At 47.6% G+C, this 24,523-nt stretch overlaps 1 protein-coding gene across 1 annotated transcript in view; it reads right to left on the reverse strand.

Annotated features, from left to right (window-relative positions):
* HMCN1 (hemicentin 1) overlaps positions 1-24,523 on the reverse strand; it is a 167,586-nt gene that overhangs the window by 9,414 nt on the left and 133,649 nt on the right. Inside the window, exons 68-102 of the mRNA XM_068199489.1 lie at positions 23,980-24,258; positions 23,127-23,317; positions 22,432-22,513; positions 21,838-21,974; positions 18,761-18,902; positions 17,602-17,746; positions 17,003-17,130; positions 16,183-16,339; positions 15,885-16,006; positions 15,535-15,699; positions 15,249-15,356; positions 14,970-15,107; positions 14,705-14,839; positions 14,173-14,442; positions 13,502-13,692; positions 12,925-13,138; positions 12,320-12,454; positions 11,649-11,839; positions 11,111-11,192; positions 9,870-10,139; positions 9,204-9,374; positions 8,519-8,689; positions 7,333-7,503; positions 6,526-6,696; positions 6,192-6,362; positions 5,641-5,811; positions 5,277-5,426; positions 4,973-5,110; positions 4,538-4,659; positions 3,720-3,957; positions 2,500-2,562; positions 1,583-1,702; positions 1,181-1,315; positions 689-802; positions 277-402 (exon numbers count right to left, since the gene is read on the reverse strand). Of these exons, the coding sequence (XP_068055590.1) occupies positions 277-402; positions 689-802; positions 1,181-1,315; positions 1,583-1,702; positions 2,500-2,562; positions 3,720-3,957; positions 4,538-4,659; positions 4,973-5,110; positions 5,277-5,426; positions 5,641-5,811; positions 6,192-6,362; positions 6,526-6,696; positions 7,333-7,503; positions 8,519-8,689; positions 9,204-9,374; positions 9,870-10,139; positions 11,111-11,192; positions 11,649-11,839; positions 12,320-12,454; positions 12,925-13,138; positions 13,502-13,692; positions 14,173-14,442; positions 14,705-14,839; positions 14,970-15,107; positions 15,249-15,356; positions 15,535-15,699; positions 15,885-16,006; positions 16,183-16,339; positions 17,003-17,130; positions 17,602-17,746; positions 18,761-18,902; positions 21,838-21,974; positions 22,432-22,513; positions 23,127-23,317; positions 23,980-24,258 (5,514 nt within the window). The remainder of the gene's footprint in view (positions 1-276; positions 403-688; positions 803-1,180; positions 1,316-1,582; positions 1,703-2,499; positions 2,563-3,719; positions 3,958-4,537; positions 4,660-4,972; positions 5,111-5,276; positions 5,427-5,640; positions 5,812-6,191; positions 6,363-6,525; positions 6,697-7,332; positions 7,504-8,518; positions 8,690-9,203; positions 9,375-9,869; positions 10,140-11,110; positions 11,193-11,648; positions 11,840-12,319; positions 12,455-12,924; positions 13,139-13,501; positions 13,693-14,172; positions 14,443-14,704; positions 14,840-14,969; positions 15,108-15,248; positions 15,357-15,534; positions 15,700-15,884; positions 16,007-16,182; positions 16,340-17,002; positions 17,131-17,601; positions 17,747-18,760; positions 18,903-21,837; positions 21,975-22,431; positions 22,514-23,126; positions 23,318-23,979; positions 24,259-24,523) is intronic.

Raw genomic sequence — 24,523 nt, forward strand, 5'->3', positions numbered from 1 at the left:
CAAGGTTCTGATGCAGAAAAGACACCAAGAAATCTTACTGTTCTTACTTAAGAACAGTGGAAAACTAGAGGTGGCAAGGATACATCTGCTTTTTAATACCAACCAATAAAAAAAGGTAAACACGGATGCTCCATAAGCAAAAACAAGGTGGTGTTCTAGTATGTGCAAATATTAATAACTGGAGATGGACAATCTTCAGGATTATTTAAAAAAATAAACATCATCATTGTCCCTGTGTTTCCCATAGCTACACAGTGCATTAATGCTTCTACTCACCAATGCAAGTCCCATTCTCTGCTTTGGTCATTCCACTGGGACACAGATCAATGCACTTATAACCACCACGGGTGTTCTTGCAGAGCTGATCAGGCCTGCACACGTTCTGCCTGCACTCATTGACATCTTATTCAAACAAAAGCCAAAAAAAAAAAAAAAAAAAAGCAGGATTGGACTGAATTATTGTAGTGAAATTACCCTGTATCCACACATTGAATCATTTCATGCACATGGATCAGTCAGCCCAATTCTTGCTGCCTCTGGCTTTCAGTACTGCTTGACAGATTCCAAAATATACATGGAGTGTTTCATCCATAACAGCATTTTCTTTCATAAGACAATAGAGCAACAAATAAATGTTGAACTCTGTCTGTTGGAAGGAGGGAATGGACATTCAGAACTTCATCCCTACCCACGCATTTTCTGCCCTTCAGCTGGAATCCTGGGTCACAGCCACAATGAAAACTTCCTATGGTATTGAAGCAACGCTGATGGCAGGAGTTGGACTCTTGACATTCGTTAACATCTGTGGAATAACACAAGTCCTTGACACCAGGGCTGGGAGTCTCCCTGTGGGCACTACCTGAGCAGGGTTTGGGTGAGTTCTGCTCAGGAGTGTTTGCTGCTCTCCCATCTTTATACAAGAAAATGCACATGGGACATAAACCCAAGAATGTTAATTTCTTCTCTGACAGAATTTTAAATTTATTTCTAAAGACAGAAGAAGCAAAAGATTAAAAAAAAAAGACCCAAACCTACAGAAAAACCAAAACCCCACAACCTTAAGAATGAAAATTCATAGACAGGAACTATGAGACGCCCTCTACAGCGAGTTTCAGGTGCATGAGAGCAGCATTTTCAGTAGCAGGAAAGCTGATGACCCCGAGGCGCAGCCCGCGCGTACCTTGGCAGCCGAGGCCGTCGGGCGTCCTGCGGAAGCCGCTCCCGCAGCGCAGCACGCAGCGGAAGGAGCCGGGCAGGTTCTCACAGTCCTGCCCCGCGTGGCAGCTGTGCCCCGCCAGAGCACACTCGTCGATGTCTGCAATGGGAAACGAGCTGCAAGCCCTGCACAGCCAGCACACGGGACACACCAACCAGTGCCTTCAGCAACTAGAAACACGTGGCCGCGAGTACATTCAGCTATGAAATAATTAGAGTATCACCAATAAATTGTGTTCTCATAATAAGAAAATGGCCCAAATAAAATCTCTCCTTAGCAATTTAAGTGCATCTTTAGGCATCTCAAGGCCTTCAATTATCTAAGGGGCATTTGTATCCAAGCTGTCCCCAGCAGCACCTTTCTTACCCTGACATGTTCTGCCATCAGCAGAGATGGTGAAGCCTTTGGGACAGGAGCAGTAGTAGGATCCCACGGCATTGTGACAGGTGTGGGAACAAGGATTTCCCACAGCACATTCGTCTTCATCTGGAACAAGAAAATGTTTGAAAAACCAGTGAGGCTTCCCAAGAAATTACTCCAATCTGATCCTTCCTTAGAGGGGTGTGACTAGTTAAGCCCACAGGGCAAAACCAGATCCAGCAATTCCCTTAATTTTCAATCTTTCCAGAGGTAATGAAATAAGTCCACAAAATCATCTCAGATGATTTCTCTCTAAAACAACCCTGACTCTTAGTGAGACAGCCAAGGCACTCGTGTGCTTCTCTCCACCTCCATCCCCCAAGCAGGAACACATGGGCTCCTGTCTGAGGTGCCAACACTTGGCCTTTCCTCCACACAAGTCATCCAAGTCCTTCATTGCTCTGCAGGCTCAGCAGAGCCTGAGGCTCAGTTTCTTCCAGGTGTACCTGAGGTACTGATTTAAAAGCTGTCTGGACACTACTCATATTGTAGGTGAGGACAGAAGGGACATCTTCAGCTGCCCTTGGACCCACACTGTTTTAGTGAGGATCACTCACACTTTTTGAAGTGCATACTTTGAACTCTAAATAAAGGGGATGTAGGTGCTGGTGGTTTAATAATGTGTCCAGCTCTGGAGCCCTCAGCACAAGGTGGACATGGACCTCTTAGAGAAGGTCCAGAGGATGCCATGGAGATGGGCCAAGGGCTGGAGCCCCTCTGCTGTGGAGCCAGGCTGGGAGAGCTGAGGATGTTCACCTGGAGAAGGGAAGGCTTTAGGGGTGGAAACAGGGGATCTTTAAGGCCCCTTCCCACCTAAAGCACTCCAGGACTCCATGGTTACACCCACCCATGTCAGTCATTACCTGAGCAATAAGGCCCAGACGAGTCCAAAGCAAACCCTGCAGGGCACTGGTTGCTCCGATCCCCTGTGTGACAAAGGAAGCACACGTCACTTGTGGATAAAAATATGGCCACTTCATTACTTTAACAGTAAGAATCACAGCCCAGGAATTTTACAGTATTTATTATATTTCAACACCAAAACAGAAACTTTTAAATCCAGCCTTACTGGTTTTTCTACTTTGGCACTAAAAGTCAGTATTGGATGGCTTGTGCTGGTTTGAGTAAGATTGAACAGGTGTGTAGGGGTCCCCTCAGAGTGAGCTGCAAGTCCCATCCCAGCCTAATGCATCCTGGAAAGTTTCTTATTGAAAGAATAAAGACCATTCAGTTTTACTTCACATGAAAGGAGGACAATAGACCCAAACCAAACAAATCACCATGTCACAAATCTTAGGAGATCACAGTAGAAGAACACAACTGCGTACTACAAACTGCAACAAAAAACTCAGGGAGAGACTCCTCAAAGGACAAAGGGCTTTGGCTGCTTGAAAACTGAAATTTAAAAAATGAAATTTAAAAAAATCCCAAACACCAGTATCTTAATTGTTGGAGGAAATAAATGCAAGTTCAGTAAAGGCTTAGCCAGATCTAATCACAGACATATCTTGACCTGGAGACTCCCTTTTATCAGATCTCTTTTTAAATTAAAAAGTAATGTATTTAGTTTTCAAATTGAATGAGTCCCTAGTCTGGCAAGTGGGAAAAACCTTATTTTACTTAATTTAGAATCTTGTTACTGAAAAGAAAGACTGAGACAGGCAATCCTCTGTTTCATGTACTTCCAAACCAGAGTAATTTCCCTACCACATTAAAATAAAAGCCCAAATAGCGTTAAAAGAAGTAACAGGCCAGTTTGCTCATTAATTAGAGCTTCTCAAAGGAAAATCCGCTCCCATAAATCCATGCCTGCCCCCTTTGGTCACTCAGGTTCCTAAAAGCCAGCAGTTAGCAATGCTAACTAATAGTTAATTAATGGGTACATCCCCTACAGCCAGTTAGCAATGCTAACTAACAGTTCATTTAGGGGGACATCAACAAGACTTTCAGGTCCTGGGATCTACACTACAGCTGCCCAAGTTTCACAGAATTTCTTTTGAGACTATGGGTGACTCAATGAATTCTAGGAAGAGAAGACAGTCTTTCCCCATTGCTTGATTTCTGGGAAGGCCTAGAACAATACCTTTTGCAATGGAAGCCTGGATTTGGAAAGCCACGGCCTCCTCCAGCGGGTCGTACTCTGTAGTGATGGAGGCAGCGCGCAGCGTCTGCACCAAGAAGGGCATCCTCCCCTTGGTGGAGTCGTAGGTGATGGTGTGGTTCCACGTGTAGGGAACGCTGACCCCGTCTGCCGTGAAGAGGCACGTGGAGTGTGCGTGCAGCTGCCCAGGGCCCGTCTGGATGTAGTCCTCTGTGTAATCCTGCAACAGAACCTGGCCATCAGCTGCTCCCACACCAGCACCAGACCTGTACTTCAGAGCTGTGAGATGTGTTTAGAGAAAGGGGCTTATCTTAACCGCTGAACAAAGGGTATTGCACACACACAGGTCCTTTTCACTCTTATTTTAACTGTTGAATCTTAACACTGCCTGGTCTATTACTTTAAAAAAGATACAGACTGATATACTGAGGATCCTGATGATGGAAGACACAAGAGAGGACTTCTAAAAAATAAATGACTCCTCAATAACAATCTTTTGAGGTCTAAATATTTGGCTTTTATTTGAAGTCAAATGCTGACAAAATGCCAGCCATCAATAACTGCCCCGAACACCCACCTCAACACTACCTGCCAAAATCTCAAACTCTTGAGAGACCAACACCACTCTCCTCATGGTAACTTTCTGCTTTCAAAGGCAACATCAGCACCATCAGTTTAGCCAGGCACAAAAGAAGTCACATACAGTACAGCAGGTTGCAGGACTCAGTGTTTCCTGCTTTCCTCTGGGTGAGAGAAGTACAGATGCATGAGAGCAGGGGTGGTACCTGAAGCAGCTTTACCTTGACACTGACATCAGCCACGGACTGGAGCTGCAGCACATGGCCGCTCACAACAACATCCAGCAGCAGGGTCCCGTCCGTGTCCAGGCCCCGGGCAACATGCGTCATGCGCAGGATCTCACCTGGCAGTTTAACAGCACGCTGATTTATCACACATTCCCAACACAGACTCCCAACAGCCACTGGAGTCACTTGACCAGTTATTTGTACTTACATTTTGTAAGGTGTACCATGCCCATGAGAAAAAACATGACACATTTCAAACTACAGCTCTCAAAGGTGGAATAAAGCCTCAGAAGGCTACAGTCAGTCTGAAAATATTAGTGTAAGCACAAGACCCAAATTTCAGCAATGGTCCTCTGCTGTCTTTTCAGAAATCAGCATCTATCTGGCTTACTGAACACAGAAAGAGCTGATCTATCCCAGGCAACTCACCGGTTGCAAACTCCACTTGAGTTTCTCTCTTGAAGACCGCGTCAGTGAGCGTAAACCCATTCATTGCTTCCCCAATTTCTTTGGCAGTTGTCCAATAAACGGGGCTGAGTATGGAAACGAGCTTTCTCATTGCTGGGCCTGAAGGAAACACCACAGAAAATTGGGGAGCTTTGATCTCATTACAGACCCATATGCACACGAGGTGAATATGAAGACCTAGAACTAGTGTAACCCTTCAGATTTAAACCAGAAGACCATAGGTATTGGTGTATTCAGAGAAAAAAAATTGATCAAAGAGGCCTACCAAGGGTCCGAGGGACGTTTGTGATCTTTGCCTGTATCACTCTGGTGTCAGAATCCGGGCTCTCCGTTACTGTGGCATTCAGGAAAGCAATCCCAAATTCCACATCATTGATATTGCCAATGATGCTGCCCTTGGCACGTGCAGGCCCACCTGTGCAGGGGATGGGGAGAGGCAAAACACAACCCCATGTGATAAGCGCTGTTGGGTATTTTAGGGGAGAGAGAACTGGGCTTTAGTTCCAGGCACATTTAAACCCAAAAAATTAAATTACCCGGTCAACTGGCCAAGATAAGAGCACCAGTGATATCAGGAGTGCCACAGACTTTCATCACACAGTCACTGCATGCAGGCTGTAAATACTCACCAGGACATGCTTGGGTGTTACACCTGGATATCTGGGAGGAGTCCCCAGGGCAAGGACGGCCACGATTTGATGGGGCTGGACTGCTGCACAGGCGCACCCGAGTCTGCTCTCCTCCTCCGCAGGAAGCAGAGCACTGGCTCCATGATTGCCACTGCCCCCAGCTTCCATCCACTGCAGAATAAAGAAAGCAATTTTTCAATTTAAATGCTTTAGGCTGCATCAGTTATGCTGAAGTCAATTCTTTCCTGGAACAACCAAGGTTCTAAAGGGACAGATCAAAGGACAACAAAACCATTGTAACGGGCAGATGTGAACACTCCTGCTATCAGAAACACAGAATCCCAGACTGGTTTGGGTGGGAAAGGACCTTAAAGCTCATCCCGTCCAACCCCCTGCCACAGGCAGGGACACCTTCCACTGTCCCAGGTTGCTCCAAGCCCCATCCAACCCGGCCTTGGACACTTCCGTGGGTGGCCTACATTCCTCATGTGGCATATACCCTGGTGCCTTCCAGGGAAAGCTGCATTCCAGGTGCTGTTGTGAGCACTGACCTGGGCACAGGTCCGTGCTGCACCTCTGGATCTGCACGTCAGCCCCAGCACAGGCCCTGCCGCCGCTGGCCGGGCGTGGGTTGTCACAGCTCCGGTACCGCCTTGTCTGGCCCCCGTTGCATGTCCGACTGCAGGTTCCCCAACTGCTCCACGGGCCCCAGTTGCCATGAACTGCAAGAATGAGTCAGATTTGGTCTTCCTCAGGGATTTAAAACCAGACAGTCAAACTAGGAAAGTACTTTTGTTGGAAAGTAACTTCTTAGGTTTTTTTTTTTTTTTCCAAAAGAAAACTAAACCCAGTGAGTGGGTGAACAGCCCCACCAAAAGCACTTACCTGGGCAAGGATCACTGTTGCAAAAATCCATTTGTATGTCACTTCCCTCACACTTGTGTCCCCCGAACTGCGGGGCCGGGTCGGAGCAGTGGCGTGTCCTCTGCCTGCTGCCTCCCCCGCAGGACACGCTGCAGGCGCTCCAGCTGCTCCACGGGGACCACTTCCCATCCACTGCAGAGGGAGGCACAGCAGTTACAGCCTCTGACTCCAGCAGTAACACAGCACAGCGGTGCTGCAGCGGGGAAAACTGAACATGGATGTCACTGACTCTCTACAGCATCTCAGCTGCTCTGGGATTTCTCTCCAGGGACCTGGGAGTGGGGGCGGGTGAGAGCTGGACCAGCCCTGGCCACGCAAGGTGGGACCAGAACTCCCCATGCCCTGGGCTGATCCCTCAGTGTGGGCAGCAGGGGAGAGGGGATTCTGCCTGTCTGCCCTTCTCAGGTGAGACTCCACCTGCAGAGCTGCTCCAGCCCGGGGGCCAGAAGCACAGGAAGAACATGGAGCTGCTGGAGAGGGTCCAGAGGAGGCCCCAGAGCTGCTCCCAGGGCTGGAGACCCTCTCCTCTGGAGCCAGCTTAGGGTTGGAAGGGAACTTAAAGCTCTCCCTGTGGGAGAACTTAGGGTGCTCACCTGGAGAAGAGGTGGGGTCCATTTGCAGGGTCTATAGCAGATGCTAAGTAGTGACAGAGTCAGTGACAATAAAAAGCTTGAAGAGGAGTTCCTTCAGGGATTTGACTTTCATAACAGAAAGCATTAACCACGAGAGAAGCAGAACCGGCGGAGGGAAGGGGAAGTTTGGTCTCACCTGGGCAGCGCCGGCGGTAGCAGAGCTGGAGCTGCGTGTCGGGGCCCTGGCAGCGGGGGCCGCCGTGCGCCGGGGCAGGGCTGGTGCAGAGCCGCGGCCGTGTCTGGGTGCCCTTCCCGCACGTGGTGCTGCACGGCCCCCACGGACCCCAGGGGCTCCACTCACCAGCCACTGCAATGGCAGCACAGCTTAAACACTGCCTGGAACAGACACCCACAGCCGGGATATCCCTGATCCCACACACTGCCCGGAACAGACACCTGGGATATCCCTGATCCCACACACTGCCCCAGAACAGACACCCACAGCCGGGATATCCCTGATCCCTCAGAAAATGCCAAGAGCAGTGGCCCAAACAATCAGCACTTTGACAAGCAAAGATGAACTCTTCTCTTTCTGTTTTTTGACTACATCACCTCACCACCGTCGTGGAACATCAGAACTGAATGCTTAATGAAATCTGGATTTTTCCAATTCCCCGGGCAGGATGGAGGCCTGAGCAGAGCCAAGGCAGCCTGGCTAAAAGCTGCCAGCAAGCAGCAGCCAGAGCTGAATTTCCTGCCAAAACCTAGAGAAATGAGCCTCAGGCCTGTGGATGAGTATTTGGCATCACAGTGGCAGCAGAGCCAGGGAAAAATGGAAAAATCAAACACTGCAAATTGTACAGAAGGGAACATGTCAGTGGTGAAGGCTCTGAATAAACTACAACCTGTGAAATGTGGGAAATACTCATGGTGCAGGAAGGAAACCTGACATTCAGGTAGTTGGGAGCAAAATGTGGCTAGAAATTGTAACAACTGAGGAAAAAATACAGATAAAGTCTTAAATTATTAACAATAATTTTTACATAGCTTTAAATAGTTGGTGGTTTGGGTTTGGTTCTTATTTTAACTGGCTTTGCAGGATAGATTTAGAGTATAGAGAATTTACACTGTGAGGATGTGGGTAATAAGTACTGAAAAACATTAAAATACAAATTAATATTTTTCCTGGTGTAAAAAAAAAAGAAATTGATGAGATTTCTTACACTTTTGTGATTCCTGTTTCCAAGAATTTGTGCCATTCAATTAAAAAAAAAAAGTAATTAGCAGCTAAAAATAAGCTGAGAGAACTTGGGTTTGGAGAAACAAAGAGACCTGTATATGAAGTCCTTCATGCAAATAAGGTTAAAATACTCTTCTCTTACCTGGGCATGGCCTAAGATTGCACATGACTGACTCCAGAGCACTGCCCTCACAGGGCTTCCCTCCGAGCTGAGCTGGGGGGTTACTGCAGGTCCTGCTCCTTGTCCTGTTTCCTTGGCCACAGCTCCTTGAACACTCTTCCCACAGTCCCCACTCCGACCAGCTCCCATCCACTAAGGACCAGAAAAGCCCAGTTTTCATTAAACAATATTTTTGTGGTATTTACTGAAATTTCCTCTTTCTTTCCAAAATTAATTACAACTACTTGGAAAAATTAATCTGCCATGAAGATCCATGGTGATAGAAGTTCATTGTTTGGGCACTTAATACAAGGCACATTAAAAGTACCAATTCATTGTGGCTTTCCAGTACTTAAACAGGGTTTACACAATAGAGGGAGGGAGACTTAGATGGGCAGACAGCGATAGGACACAGGAGAAAGGTTTTTCATTAGAAGAGGAGGTATTTAGCTTAAGTATTTGGAAGGAATTGTTCTCTGTGAGGGTGGGGAGACACTGGAAGCTGTGGCTGTCCCTGGATCCCTGGCAGTGTCCCAGGCCAGGCTGGACAGGGCTTGGAGCACCCTGGGCTAGTGGAAGGTGTCCCTGCCATGGCAGGGGTGGCACTGGATGGCTTTGAGGTCCCTCCAACCCAGCCCCTTGTGGGATTGAGCGGCTGCAGCAGTACCTGGGCAGGGCTGGCGGTGGCAGCTGCGCAGGTCGGTGTGGGGCCCCTGGCAGCCGCGGCCCCCGTTGGCCGGCGCGGGGCTGTCGCACTGCCGGACGCGCTCCTGCACGCCCTGGCCACAGGTGACGCTGCACGCCCGCCATTCCAGCCAGCTAGAGAACCCGCCGTGCACTGCAACAGGAGCAGGGATGCTGCTGGGCACTGCTGGCACCTGCAGCTCCCTTAGGTCGGCACAGAGAAGTGAAAACTGCACCTCCCGACCCCTGGAAATCCACCTCACTTCATGTCGTTACTGTGCACAAATCTCTTACCATAGTTCAAAGACAATTACTGCATATGCTCCTAAATGCTCTTCTTTAGAGGCACAGTTCAGTTTTGACATGTTCTGAGGACAGGACCTGATTCGAGACCCTTTCATTATAATTTTTGTCTCTCACTCTTCACAGCCTCTATCTCTCCCAGCTGGATGAGTATAACAGAATAAAATTTAATGAAAGAGAACCCCACTGACGCTTCAGACTAGGCTTACCCTAGACCTAATGCTTATAAAGAAGATCAAACATCTCATCCATAAAATGTGGGCAAGATGAACATTGACCACATTTGATCCAGATTAATGCTGTCATCTACCAGCTTCAAAGTCACTCTGATGCTTCGTGCACCTACCCTGCACAGTCAGGGGCACTGTGACGAGGACAGACCCCAGGAGATTCCTGGCTACACACTCGTACTCGGAAGTGTCCTCCCTCTGCAGCGCGGCGATGCGCAGGGAGCCGTTGGGCAGCAGGGTCACTCTGTCGTCGTCCAGCACGGGCTGGCCCTGGCGGGACCAGCTGATGGCAGGAGGGGGCTCTCCCCTGGCCTGGCAGTCCAGCACCGCCGTGGCACCGGCCTCCAGCACGGTCCCCATCGGCTCAACAGTGATGACTGGGGGGCCTGGAAGAGAAAGAGTTCTTTGGGCAACAGCACACAGGCACAGGCCTGACTGATTTAGTATTAAAGTGAGCACAGAGATTTATTACTGCTGATCCCTCACTGGCAAAATAGAAACACAGAATCCTTAAGGTTGGAAAACAATCACAAAGTCCAACCATCAACCCAGCACCACCACCAATGTTCACCACTAAACCATGTCCCCAGGTGCCACCAAACAGACAAGTTACAATGCCAACAACAAGCTGGTTTGAACATGCTGCAATGTGAGGACTAAAGCAGGGATTAAGGCCCAGCTATAAGAGTACATGCTCTTCTTTATTGCTAAAATAGGTTGTTTTTCATAAAACCCACAGGAAGATGCTATTATTCATGTCCAGAGACAACTGATGGGTAAGGGACAGACCCACAATGCTTAAGGCTACAGTAGGAAGGGCATGTTTAGAAATTATCCCACTAGCAAAGAAAAACTCTAACGTATTGTTTTTACTAAAAATAAAATATTATCAATAAGAATTAGGATTCCTCTAAGTTGACAGTCTAGTTTATTCCAGTTGTATTGAGTGAACTAAGAGCATCAGGCCCTTTTAGAGAGTGGCTCAGTTCACTCCACGCTGGTTTCTATGATGAGGCTCAATCACACTTAACATCCCTCTCTTCTTTGACTTCAATCACAGCTTAGACCAGACTGTCATATATTCATGATGAAAGATGCCCAGAGAAACTCTTGGCCACCTCATTCCTGGAAGTGTTCAAGGAGCAACCAGCTCTAGTGGAAGGTGCTCCTGCCCACGGCAGTTGACCTTTAAAGACCCTTCCAACCCAAGCCCTTCTATGATTCTATGGAAGAGGAGATGAGTCCAAACGTCCAGGGCAGTGCCCAACCTGAAACACTCCCCCAGGAGCTGCCTGCACCTCCCCACAGGCAGGTTCTCACTCCCTCAAGGGGCATTAAGCCTCCCTTTGGGCCTTACTCTGCAGGGTCAGTGTCAGGCTGCGCTCCACCACACCCACGTCATTGGTCGCCACGCACTTGTAGTCACCAGCATCTTCATTCTGAGGAACAAAACAGGGGCTCAGTCTACAGGGCCCCTCCTGGCAGGGAATTTTAACCCCAATTCAAAATGCATTCATGAGTACATGGGCAAAATAGGAGACTTGCTATTCAGATTAGGGATTTAGATTTGGAACAAGAGATTTGCACGAGGAGAATGCAATTGCTTTTCAGCTGACCTGTAGAAGTCAGGCTCTCTTAAGGTCAAGAGCAAAGGTCCCATTTAACTGGTCATGACCAGGATCTCACACACCAACACTTAGTATATAAATTCAGTCCTTCTGGGTATTTTTGCCTCAATAATTTGAATCTAATTCTAGTCTGAGTTAAAACATTTGTTAAAGGTGAAAGTAAAAAAGGATAAATGTCTAGCCTGACTCCTTCAAACCAATATGATCAGGAACACCTTTGTCAATCAAATTCAAAGCAGACACTCACAGTACAGGGGCAGGACTCACCACAGTGCCATAGATAGCAAGGGAACCATTGACAAGCTGTCGGATCCTGTTACTAATCTGAACTCCCACTCCTTTTCTGCTCCACTGGATGGTTGGAGGGGGATCTCCCCTGACTTCACAATTCAACATGGCATTGCCACCCAAGGGCTCAATTCTGCTGGAGTGATAATCCCCTTTGAAGACTGGAGGCTCTGAAAAAGCAAGAGAAGGCAGAGAAATAGTAGAGCCAAAATAAAATGTGCCTAATTGAGAACAGCTGATAGGGATCACTCACCTCTGACTTTCTGAAGAGGGAATTTCAGCCTGTTCAGATTTTTCCCATTTAGCCATTGGCAAGGTATTATATACTGGGGGGAATGGCTTTAAGCTGACAGCAGGCAGGTTCAAAGTGGATATTAGGGAGAAATTGTTCCCTGTGAGGGTGGGAAGGCCCTTGCCCAGGTTGCCCAGAGAAGCTGTGGCTGCCCCTGGATCCCTTAAAGTGTCCAAGCTCAGGCTGGATAGGGCTTGGAGCAGCCTGGGCTAGTGGAGGTGTCCCTGCCCATGGCAGGGGGTGGCACTGGATGAGTTTTAAGGTCCCTTCCCACCTATCCTATTCCAACTCCACTATCCAAGCCCAGTGGCTACATGGAGCTGTCCAGCAACAACCACAACTGCTGAATTTCATGTACCTTTGACATACACGAAGCCAATGGCCTTGATGGAGCCCACTGTGTTCTCTGCAGAGCACACATAGGTGCCAGAGTCCTCCTTGGACACCCTCTCGATGAGCAGCTCACTGTGCCCATTGACATCATCATACTGTGCTGGAGGAAGAGCAGGGAAAGGGTCATTCCAGGGACGGAAACGTACACAGCTCACAGGAGTGCTGGGATCTGTGCATTCTCAGCAGCACAGCTTTGGGGTCTTGTGCATCCCTGAGACACTCCAGGGATGCACAGAAAGTCATTGCTGTGACATCTGCCCACATGCACCTGTTTACTTCAGCTGCCCTGTAATTTCAAGAATCAGTTGCTGGATGCTGAGTAAATACCATCAGATATGAATGTTTTTAATGTGCTACATTACTGCCTACAGAAGAGGAACCATTTTTTAATTACCTTCCTTACAGCTTTGTCTCAGAGGCAGTTTAATTACATGATAGCATATCACTAAAGATATTCCTCACACAATCACTAACAGTTTATTCCAGCTAGAATTTTCTTCTTCCCTGTCCTAAACTGCAATGCTGCATGGGGGAAAATAATCTTTAGCCAAATGGCCATCAGGGACCCACCTGGAATGATGTTATTGTTAAAGGTCCATGTTATTCTGGGGATGGGTACCCCAGTTGCTTTGCAGGTTAACCTGAGCTGTTCTCCTTTGGTCAAGGCTACATCTCCAGGCAGTTCAGTGAAAGCTGGGAGCACGTGAACTGTCAGGGTGACCGTGTGCGTGTCCTCCCCAGCAGCGTTGGTGGCAATGCAGGTGTAACTGCCAGAGTCTTCGGGCTGCAAGGAAACACGGTGGGGAAATTTCAGCTGGGATATCTCCTGCAGTTGGGATATACCCTACAGCACGTGCCACCCGTATCAGTAAGATAATCTTGAAAGGCTTGGAACAAGCATTCAGCAGAAATGCTCAGCTGTGCTCTTCCACTTCCCTGAAGGATAACTAACACTTCTATTTACCCTTCCTGAGGATTTACCACTACAAATTCTTCATAGATTTTTACTCCCCGGTGGAAAATGAAACTTTTGTAATGATTTTGGAACATGAAGAACAAGAAATCAAAATAAAACAATGACTAACGCAGAAGTGGCTCTTATCACTGCCAAATGTGTCCAGTAATAGCTTAGATGTAGGGAGCTTACCACAACATTGTCCAAAATGAGGTCTCCACCAGGCACAGTCTGGTATTTTCCCACTGTGTCTCCCAACAGCGTGTTGTCCTTCCTCCAGTTAATTGTTGGTGCTGGGATCCCCTCAGCCACACAGGACAGAAGAGCCTGGGAGCTCTCCGTGACCGTGTACTGCGTATCCGTGCTGCGGATCCTGGGTGGAACTGTGGGGAGGTCATTAGAAACACTTCCTCTGGGTATTATCCAAGCACAACACTGGACTGAAGAAAGTCCTTGCCTGGACCTTCTGGATTGTCCATTTCCATCAATGACTGTGTGCTGAAATTCAAGCAACTGGCCAAAATTACAACTTAATAACACTCCCCTATATCAAGTAGCACAGTTTTCCTGAACTCCTTCCTGTACCTCCCTAGCTCCTTACTCTCTGTGGGGTCACACTGGTAACACACATCATTTCCCTACAGTCCCACTGATCATTAAATCACGGGATGGTTTGGGCTGGAAGGGACCTTAGAGGCCATCTCGTTCTAACTCCCTGCTGTGCACAGGGACCCCTTTGACTATCCCAGGTTGTTCCAAGCCCTGTCCAACCTGGCCTTGGACACTTCCAGGGATAGGGAATCCTCAGCCTGTCTGGACCAGCCGTTGCAGTGCCCCCCATCCTCCCAGGAAGAGCTCCTTACCGTGCACGGCGAGCTCTGTGCTGGAGGTGCTGGATCCCGCGGGATTCGCCGCTGTGCAGGTGTAGCGGCCGCTGTCCCCGGGCTGCACAAACAGGATCTGCAGAGCTCCCGTGCTCAGGATTCTCCTTCGCATGGACTCTGTTATCTGCTGCCCATCCTTATGCCAGCTGATCTGTGGGCCAGGGTAGCCTTCAGCCTCACACTGAAGGGTGACAGACTGATCAACAGCAACAACGTATTCCTCCACGTGGGACTTGATAACAGGAGGAACTGAAAGGAACAAAGACAATTACTGAAAGAATTAGTTGCTGTAAGAAAACACCTCTCACCCGTATGTATGCTGTAAGAAGGAACTGTTTAGTTCTTGGTGAAAATAATTCTAAAAGCATGTCCTAAAGCAGACATCGAACTAAAGGGAATAAGCCTCCTGAGCTCTGTTCAGCATCACATCAAACAGGAAAGCACTAGAATCGCTTTCTACTGCTCAGAATTGTGTTTGGACTAAAAGGAAGGAGTCTAAAAGGTGATTTACCTTGAACTTTCAGCTTGATCTTCCCCAGAGCAGTGCCAGCTGGATTCTGAGCAACACACATATAAGTCCCAGCATCTTCCACAGCTGCTCTGGCAATCTGCAAACTGCCACTTGGCTGGACCATGTAACTGTTCCCTAAAAAAAATATAATCAAAGTATGACACTTCTGGTTTGGTGAACCAGAGAGAAGAGACCCGAGTTTCAGAAAAGAAAATGAGCGTCTATGTCACCGGAGCAGGCAGGGTCCCAGGCTTTGGGAGGATACCTGTGGTGATGATGTTGATGCCCTCCTTCTGCCACATGATCATGGGCTGAGGAGTGCCCGTGGCCTCACAGGGCAGCACAATGGGATTGTTCACGATGACATCCAATGTCCCCGGCTGGGCCTGGATAACGGGGGGCTCTGTGGAATGAAAGAAAAAGGGGAAAGCATAACATTCAATGCTAGGACAATACAGAAGAACACTAAAACTGGACAACCTGAGCAGGCTGAAGTAGCAATGCTGGCTGCCAGAGCAGCATTGCTCATCAGCCTCCAGCTTACCCTGCACGTGCAGAGTGACGTGCCTGTGGGCAGAGCCCGCGGTGTTCCGGGCCACGCAGGTGTACCTGCCCCCATGGGCCAGCTGGGCAGAGGGGATCTCCACAGCTCCTGGGGCAGAGAGAGCACCACAACATGCAGAGCATCCTCGAGGCACAGGTGCTCCCTTACAGCACCCCTCATTTCATTCCAAGCCATCAGAGAGGGGATCTCTGGGGGATTGTTTGCATTTCTGTAATTCATTACTTATGGATGTGCCTGATTGCACTGATTTCCTACAGCACATTACCTGAAGAGAGAATTCGGTAGCCATCTCCTCTGGGAAGCAACTTGATGCCATTTTTGGTCCAATGAACCGAGGGGATGGGAACACCAGAGGCAGTGCAGGAAACCACGACTGGAGAGAGCTTTGTTACCAGGAGCTCTGTGGCTTCATCTGCTATGGATGGGGGCACTGAAAATCAAGAGCAGGGCAAAGGTTACTTGCCCATGTTCATTTGTTATACATTCTTGGAAATACCAGAGACTTATGGATATCAGTATCAAAGAGGAATGAAATAAAAATCTCATCTCAACATCAGAACACCCCGAAGAAGTTCTGGGTGGCACACACACATGTAATAGCAATATCCCCTCTACCTTGAACAGTGAGATCAATTGCCCTTTGATCTTCTCCTGCATCATTTGACACAGAGCACTCATAGACTGCAGTATCATCCACAGTGGGAGAAATGATTACTAAGGAACCTGAAGACAGAAGTCTGAACAAAGAAAAAAGAAAGTAAAGGCCATTGAAATACTTCTTTCTTTCTAAGAGAATTAGCCCACTGAATTTGCTGGCTAGACAAGGTAGTGCTTAAGCATAGATCGATTTTTCAAGTGCCAAAATCATCCCTGAAAACTTGAAACCCACAATGAAAAAGAAAACATCTCTCACCTGTAGGTATTCTGGTTCTGATCAACACTAAGCAGATGCCCATTCTTTTTCCAGCTAATTGCTGGTCTGGGAATTCCAGTGGCTTCACAAGGCAAAGTGGTTTGCACATTTACAGTAACTGTGATATTCGTCTGCCCAGGAGCAATAGTTGGAGGAACTAAGGACAAACAAAGCCTAATTATTTAGAATAATTATATGTATGTGTGTGTGTGTATATATATATACACACACACACACTTCTTGTGAGAAATGGATTTGTAAAGGATTCTCAAAACCTGACTGAAAATTCACATAGTCTTGTACATTTGTATGCAAACTCTGAGATAGGGTGTGCTGACTTAGAACGGCCATGGAATAGAGATGACATCACTGAGAGAGAGATTGAACTGTTAACAAGCTTCAAAAGATGGCCTTGCAAAAAGACCAGATATTTTAGAGAACTAGAACTGTGAAAGATGCATTGTAGCAAGACCATGTGGGGTAAAATAATAGGTGATTGGTGTTAGAAGTATTAGCAGCATTATGTGGCAAAAGCTAATAGGCTGAAAAACATTTATAAGGTGTTGTAACCAGGAAATAGGTTGGCTTCTGATAGAATGGCAATGAGTTTTACTTCTCTTATGTCTTACCCTTCAATGAGACTGATAATGGAATAAAATCTCTTAAAACACCTCTCAGTTGCCCCATCTCTGTAAAGCTGGGATTTTCCAACAATTTCTCCCCCCTTTTTTTAACCAGAGCAACTAAGAAGGGGCTAAACGGAGACTGCCTCTGGCACAAGAAGCCTGCTGCCAGTGGATTCAGCAGCCCCAAGCTTTACCGAGGACGTGCAGGTCGATGCGCTGGCGCTCGCTGCCCGCGGCGTTGGTGGCCATGCACACGTATCTGCCCGTGTCAGCCACCTGTGCCCAGGGGATGTGCAGGGACCCATCCTCCAACACCAAATACCTGCAACAGAGCAAATGGTGCTGCCCACCACCCATCAACAGGACAGCCTGGCAGAGCAGAGAAGAGATCATTCAGGGGGCACAACCAACAGCCTAAATTAATTGGGGCGCAGAGTTTTCTCGTTTATATTCACTATAATAAAAGTTGGTACTAGAAAATGTAAAAAAAGTTTCATGTATTAGAAAATACAGAATAGCTTTTGGGCTGCATGAAATTGCTTGGCTTCATCCCAAAACTCTGTGTATATATAAAAATCTAAAGATCTTTCACATTTGCTCTTCAAAATCTCTAATGTCAGAAGGATTATATTTGGTTGCCAAAGGAATTTTTTATCCTTCTTAACAACAAAAAGGTGAAACCTCTGGTGCTGCTACTTTTCTCTAGAACAATTTCATGTCTAATTAAGTTTCTGTAATAAATACATTCTTAAGTAGCAATAAAGAATATTTATGCTAAAATTCTGGGCAATACCTGGAATTGTTTCCAGTAAAAACAGCCCCATCCTTCCTCCAGGTGATCCTGGGGGCTGGAACTCCTTCTGCAGCACACTCCAGCAGGGCAGAGGTGTTGATGTGCACCATGGCAGTCTGGGGGCTGCTCCGGATCGTGGGAGCCACTGCAAGGGAGAATTGCTGATGACACAAAGGAAGTAACTCTACATTGCAATGACTGAAACTGAACACATGAAAAGAGGTGCAGCAGCGGGTTTGGGTTCACTGCAAAGACAGGAACAAGTTTCTTACCATTCTGGGTGATGGTAATTGCCAAGGTGCAGCAGGGAAGGAGAAAGAAAGTTTGGCTGAAATGCATTGCAGAGGTCAGCTCTGCAAGTTACTGCAAAGGGTACCACTGAGCTAAAACAGCAGGAGTTCAGCACATGGAGTTCGGCAAGCTAAGGCTGTGGGGATATCCTTGCTTCCTGATTACACACTAAGGAGAAAAAAGGACTTTAGCTGGACCAGGTAAGGCCAGTCACTGGGGGCACAGGGTAAGGCAGGGCCCATGTGACTGGGCTGGAAAAAGAATAGAAAAAGGGGGAAAAGTTCTTTCCAGGCACTTGAGTGTGAGAGTAGAATAACTACTCATCAGACTAGAGGTGAGAAAATAAAAGGGTTTAAAATGGAGCTCAGGACTATGGTAGCACAGGACAAGTATCAAGCGTAAGGCCTGTCAAGCTCTGTCCTCTCCAGGCACAGAGAGGCTGCCATAGCTCTCAAGTAACCTGTCAAGCCAGGTGTGAAACCTTGTCCCCAGGGTGCTAGTCAAATGCTTCAAAGAATCGCTCTGGGTTTGTTCAAGAGCATTTGCCAGTCCTGGATATGGGTGTTCACTCTGGATGTATCCTGATTCCCTGTCAGGATGACGGCTGGATGCAGCCTCTGCTTGCAGGAAGCACAGACACATGGAGAGTGAGCCATGGCAAGTGCCCAGCAGGTCCCTTAGTCTGGGGGCCAGCTGTGGGCTCAGCAGTGGGACATGAGGCCATGCACATGGCCCCACAGTTTGGACATGGCCTGAGCGGCCAACACACAGCTGGAAAGCGACCACAAATGCTCAGTTCCTGCTGCCTGAACTCCTGCAGAAACGCCGTGCGAAGCCCAAGCTGCCCGAGGCTGCTCCGTGAGGTTACCGTGCACTGCCAGCAGGAACTCCCTGGTGGTCTCCCCTGCCACGTTCCTGGCCACACAGGTGTATCTGGCGCTGTCCCCCAGCTCGGCATTGTTGATCTGCAGGTACCTCCCGCCGGACAGGATCCGCAGCCGGGGGCCTCCCTGCGGACACACACAGACACGGGCAGGGTTTAGAGCTTCACTGCTGGCCTCTCCTGCACAGAACACCCTTCCACTGCTCAGCACTAAAAGCCAGGAGAGAAGGGCACTGATAAACCAGGGACTGAACTCACTGCTGCCTTTACGTCCCTTAAGAGAAGAGGGTAAAGAAAGCATTTAAAACTTAGCATTGCTTACTGGTTCTCCATTGAAACCCCTACTGAGGCTTGTGCCTGAAGGAGGCAGCTGTTACAGAACCAAAGGGCTTTGGAGCTTTTATGGAAAGGGGCACCTAACAGCACATCGTTAATTTCATTAATCTTGTTATCTATGCACACTACAGGCAGAAGGAATCAAAGTTGCTCTACACTTCCAGCATCACAGTCTGGCTCAGCTGGGAGGCAACACAGGCTTAGCCAGCTCAGTTTACCAGCCAGGAGTTCACCAGCCAGCACAGGCTGCCCCTCTTCCCAGCCCTGCAGTGACTCCACAGCCCCTGCTAGGAGCCAATCCAGTGAGAGGTTTATCACACCCAGCCTGGGTTGTGTCTGCATCAATCACTGACAGCAACATCAGCTACGTGTGCTCAGAGACTTGACTGGATAAAAACCAACTTAGCTTTTCCAGTATATGCTACTCATCCTCTGGATGGAACTGAAAGCTGACATTCCCATCTACTCTTGTGGTTAGAGGGTCTGAGAAAGGCACTCAGAGCAGAGAGATGAAAATCCTCTGGTTCTGCACTAGCACCCTGGTACTCTGCTCTCACGCCAGGCACCAGCTCCAAGGCTGCAATGCAGGGCTGGAGCTCTCAGGTGACACAATTCACCAGCAGGGTGAGTTATTGACAGATTTTGGGCGATCACTGGCAATTCCTGTTGAAAACACAACCTGTGTGATGGTTTCTAAACACAGAAACCTACAGATAAGGGAAGACAGGGGATGAAGCTGTAACTTAATCCTTAGGCTCTACTCAATGTAAGCCAGAAAACTCATATGGAAAAAAAAATACAAACTCAGCAAGTCTTTTAGTGTTTGAAAAAAGCCAGGTTAGGCCAGAAGGCTCCTATTCTTTCCTTAACTCTCAATGTGCATTGCCAAAATCCCTCAAGAGTGCCACAACTTCAAAGCTGATGGAGCCCAGATCTTTCCATAGTTCTGCTGGCAGAGAAGGTGGTGCTGCACAGTTCCATCACTCAGCACACAGAGATGGACTAGGGCAGGCCTCACCTCAAAATCTGCCCAGTGGAAGACAACAAAAGCAGGAGGAATGACAACCTCCACAAGGCTGCTTCACAAAACCAATGATATTTAAACTGAAATAACACTGCAGGCTGAAAACCTATTTTTCTCCAGCCCTCTCTTGTCACTGTGACACCTCCACTTTTCCAGGAAAGGAGGATGATTTGCCAAGGAGTTCCTCACCTCTCTTCCCACACCCAAGGACACCCATTTCCAGCTGCTCAGGGTTAGTCAGCTGTTACATTTCTTTGGGGTTGAGAAAGAAGCCGGACACTGGTTTCTCCTGATGTCTAGCATATGAGCTCATGGGTGGGGAGGCTCTGGCACAGGGTGCCCAGAGAGGTTGTGGCTGCCCTTGGATCCCTGGAAGTGTCCAAGGCCAGGATAAATGAGGCTTGGAGCAACCTGGGCTGGTGGAAGGTGTCCCTGGCCATGGCAGAGGGTGCCACTGGATGGGCTTTGAAGTCCCAAGAAGCTTCAGCCCTCACATTCTGACATGAGTTCATGAGGCAGAAGGAGAACTAACAGTGCAAAGATAATTCCCAGGTTACCAGCTGAGCACCTCTGGCTGTCACAGTGTTCCTCTACTTTTCTTTTCTGGTAAATATTTTTAACAGGAGGTGCTTGTCATGGTTTATGTTCCCTAAGCATTGCTTTTCAAACAACATAAGCTTTCCAGTTAAGGCCAAGGCAAAAAGCATTCATATATTTTATTTCCAAGCCTTGTTCAACCTTGCTTTCATTAAAAAACCCCACCACTCAATTAGAGAATTAACTGTCCAGAAGGAGGATGGTCCTGCTAAATTTGTTTCCAGCTGGTTCCTGGGCTATATTAAGATCATGGTCCCTAGCAGCACTTTGTAAGATATGTTCACTCACGAGATCCTTCTTCCAGTAATATTTAATTCTTCTAAATCTACCACAGAGAAAGAGTCTGAGGAATGACATGTCAGAGGAAAGCAAACAAGCAGAAACTTGGGTGAAGATTTAGTGATTGATTACAGCTAAAGGCAAAAATTCATAATCTGTATTTGTTTCTTCTTAATTAATGAACAAAGGCTGAGAGAAAATTTTTAATTAAGTTCAATTAATAACTGAACTTTAATGTTAAGTTAAAAAGGACCTGTTCTGTGAGTGGTCCCAAGGATGGGAAGGAAAAAAATTCTTCCGATATAAACCATCCTCATCTTGATAATCCTCTTTCATCCAGCACAGACTCTGCCTTGCCATGGCACTATGGAATTCTGAGTGGGAAAGATCCACTAGGTAAAACCTGGTGATTAGCAACCCATTTTCTTTTAAAGAACTTGAATGCCTTTCTAAATGCTACTAGGGTAGGAGGATGCATAATACAGCCAAAGGAAACACAGAGTGCAGTCTTGTCTCAGCTACCTTTCCTGGGAAGCCATTCAGGAGTTTACCGAAGGCTTCTAGCATTGCTCAGAGGATCCAGGAGGAGCAAGGGATCCCCCTAAAGGAAAAAAGAACAAGTAACAGCGGGATGGCCACTTCACATGCCCGCTGGCTCTGGGGGCTCATTGGGGCTGACTGCAGAGGCACTGGGGCTACCCAGCTGCTCTGAGCTGTGGGCACGTAACTCGGGCTGAGGGGCGAGTGAGTGGAGCAAGAGACCTGGAGCACTGCTGTGACAACTGCAGCGAGCAGAAGGCCAGCACAAAGGCTGGAAGCTCAGTACCTCCAGCAGCTCTCCGTTCTTCAGCCAGGAGATGGTGGGAGGGGGCACAGCGTCCGACCTGCACTCCAGAATAGCCTGGCTGTTCTGCAGCACCGTCAGCTCCTGGGGCCCTCCGGTACCAGCGATGTTGGGGGGGACTGGGACAAAAACAGAACAAAATCAACACCACACATACGAACCATCACAAAAATTACTGATTGAAAATTTCCAGTTTATCTCAAGTTTAAAATAAATGCAAAGCTGTGGGATCATTAATAAATTCTACCTCTCAATACCTGTGTTAAGTATATCAGTATATTTCACATCTCTATAAAGTGAGCACAGCAAACTTGATCCAACCAAATACTGACATCTGTGAGCTTCCTGGATATTCAAAATAAGACTTGGAATTGTAACAGAAATCAGGTGGAACTTCCTTTCTTTGTGTATCACATTCAGAATAACCATCCTTAACAAGAAACACTATTATGATCATATGGTGTAATATCACAGAATATTTCATCTTTAGGAATATGTGTTTGTTAAATGAGATGCTAACATGTACCTTAGCAGTTAACAGTTCGAGGAAATTTTTTTTCCCTAGATTAAACTTACCATGCACTCGTACTAAATACTCCTTGTCATCATCTCCTGCTGGGCTAGATGCTAAACATGTGTATCTTCCTGTGTCCTCTACCTGGAAACACAGGAACAATTTCAGCAGAAACTCCTGATTATGGGAAAATTCAGCAAAACCAAGAAAAACAAACACGGTAACAACATACAACCCACAGCACTTGAACACAAACACAAGAGACAGAGAATGCATGGAAAGAAAGTAATGAAGTTGTTGAATACTTCTTTATTTCACTTTGGTGAGATTATTCAGAGATAGCTCAGGAGCTGCAGGACTCCATAAAATCTCTCTGGATAATGTGTGTCCAGCACTAAAGATGGAACTGGCTATAGGGATCCACCTAAGGAAGGCTCAGGTGTGGGTACTGAGGAAATCCTTTTGTGCACACAGACATTAACATCTTTATGGTTTTTCCTTCCTATAAACTTCTCATTGTACAGCCCAGAAGTGTTTTTTTTTACAAACAAAACAAGCAGCAATCAATCCTGAGCCCTATCTCACTTCTGTCTGGGGAACTTCACCTGGGCATCCACAGCTAGACCCAGCCTCAGTTTATTGATGCAGGTTTTTAAAGGTTGTTTGACCTGGAACTTTCTCTAACAACAAATGCAGGTGAGTGAATTTTAGGGGTTTTTAGGACACCTCTGAGCCTATTTTGAAACAAACACTCTACCTGAGCACTGGTTATTCGGAGGGCTTCTCTTAGCATGTGAATATTGTCAGTCTGCAGCAGTGGGCGCCCATCCTTCATCCATGAGATTTTGGGCACTGGGATTCCAGAGGAGATGCAGAGAAGCTCAAGTGGGTTGTTAACAATGACAGAGAGCTCTTCTGGTTCATCTGAACCATTGATATGAGGTGGGTCTGAGAAAGGAAAAACATTCCAGTTCTTTATGGACTCAAAACATCTGTAAAAACTGACTGAAAACATGATCTTGTAGGTAGAGTCTGTAGAATTAGTCTACATTAAATTATTTCTGACTGTATCATGAAATCATGAAATTGAGGAACTCAGGTTATTTCTCTATCTAACTCTGCCTGTTAATTTGCATATTTTGTGATTTAGAATTGTTAGTTAGAAAATGTTTTAAAAAACACAAATAAAACATTGTATAATTCCAGCAATTAGCTTTATCAGGCTTTTAACTGTTGTGCTTTCAGCAGTGCATCTTCCTGTCAAGCTTAATTTCTGCTAAGCAGAGTTACTAACTTATAGCATATAATTATATGTTAATTATAGCCCATTTCAGTACTTGGGAAATACATACTGCATTGCACATTCACACATCTTTAGGTATCTTTCATTTCCTTATTCCTCTCATTTATCATTATTGAAACGACGAGGTTGGACAGGGCTTGGAGCAACCAGGGATAGTGGAAGATGCCCCTGCTCATGGCAGAGGGTGGCACTGGATGGGCTTTAAGGTCCCTCCCAACCCAAACCACTCTGGGACTCTGTGAGCCTATGGAAACACTCCTTATCCCTGGAGGTGTTGTAAGTGTCACGCTGACAGGCGAACACTCACCCAGCACCTGCAGGACGAAGTGCTTGCTGCTCTGCCCAGCGGCGTTGGAGGCCACGCAGGTGTACGTGCCCGAGTCCGCAGGCGCTGCCCTCAGCACCTGCAGCACCATCCCGCGCCTGCTGGAGCTCAGCTGGGCCCCCAGGGGCAGGGCCAGGCCGTCCTTGAGCCACGACACCTTGGGGACAGGGGAGCCATCGCTCACACAGCCCAGGGTGGCCATGTCGCCTCGCAGCACGAGCACCTCCTCCGTGCCCCCCGCATTGTCCAGGCTGGGCGGCACTGCGGGGACAGAGCTCAGTCACACACGGGACAGGGACAGGGACATGGGGACAAAGCTCAGTCACACATGGGACAGGGATGCAGGGACAGAGCTCAGTCACACACAGGACAGCGACAGGGACATGGGGACAGAGCTCAGTCACACATGGGACAGGGACAGGGACATGGGGACAGAGCTCAGTCACACATGGGAAAGGGACATGGGGACAGAGCTCAGTCACACACGGGACAGGGACAGGGACACAGGGACAGAGCTCAGTCACAC

The sequence above is a fragment of the Anomalospiza imberbis genome, chromosome 9, assembly GCF_031753505.1.
Source record: "Anomalospiza imberbis isolate Cuckoo-Finch-1a 21T00152 chromosome 9, ASM3175350v1, whole genome shotgun sequence".
NCBI classification, from domain to species: Eukaryota; Metazoa; Chordata; class Aves; order Passeriformes; family Viduidae; genus Anomalospiza; species Anomalospiza imberbis.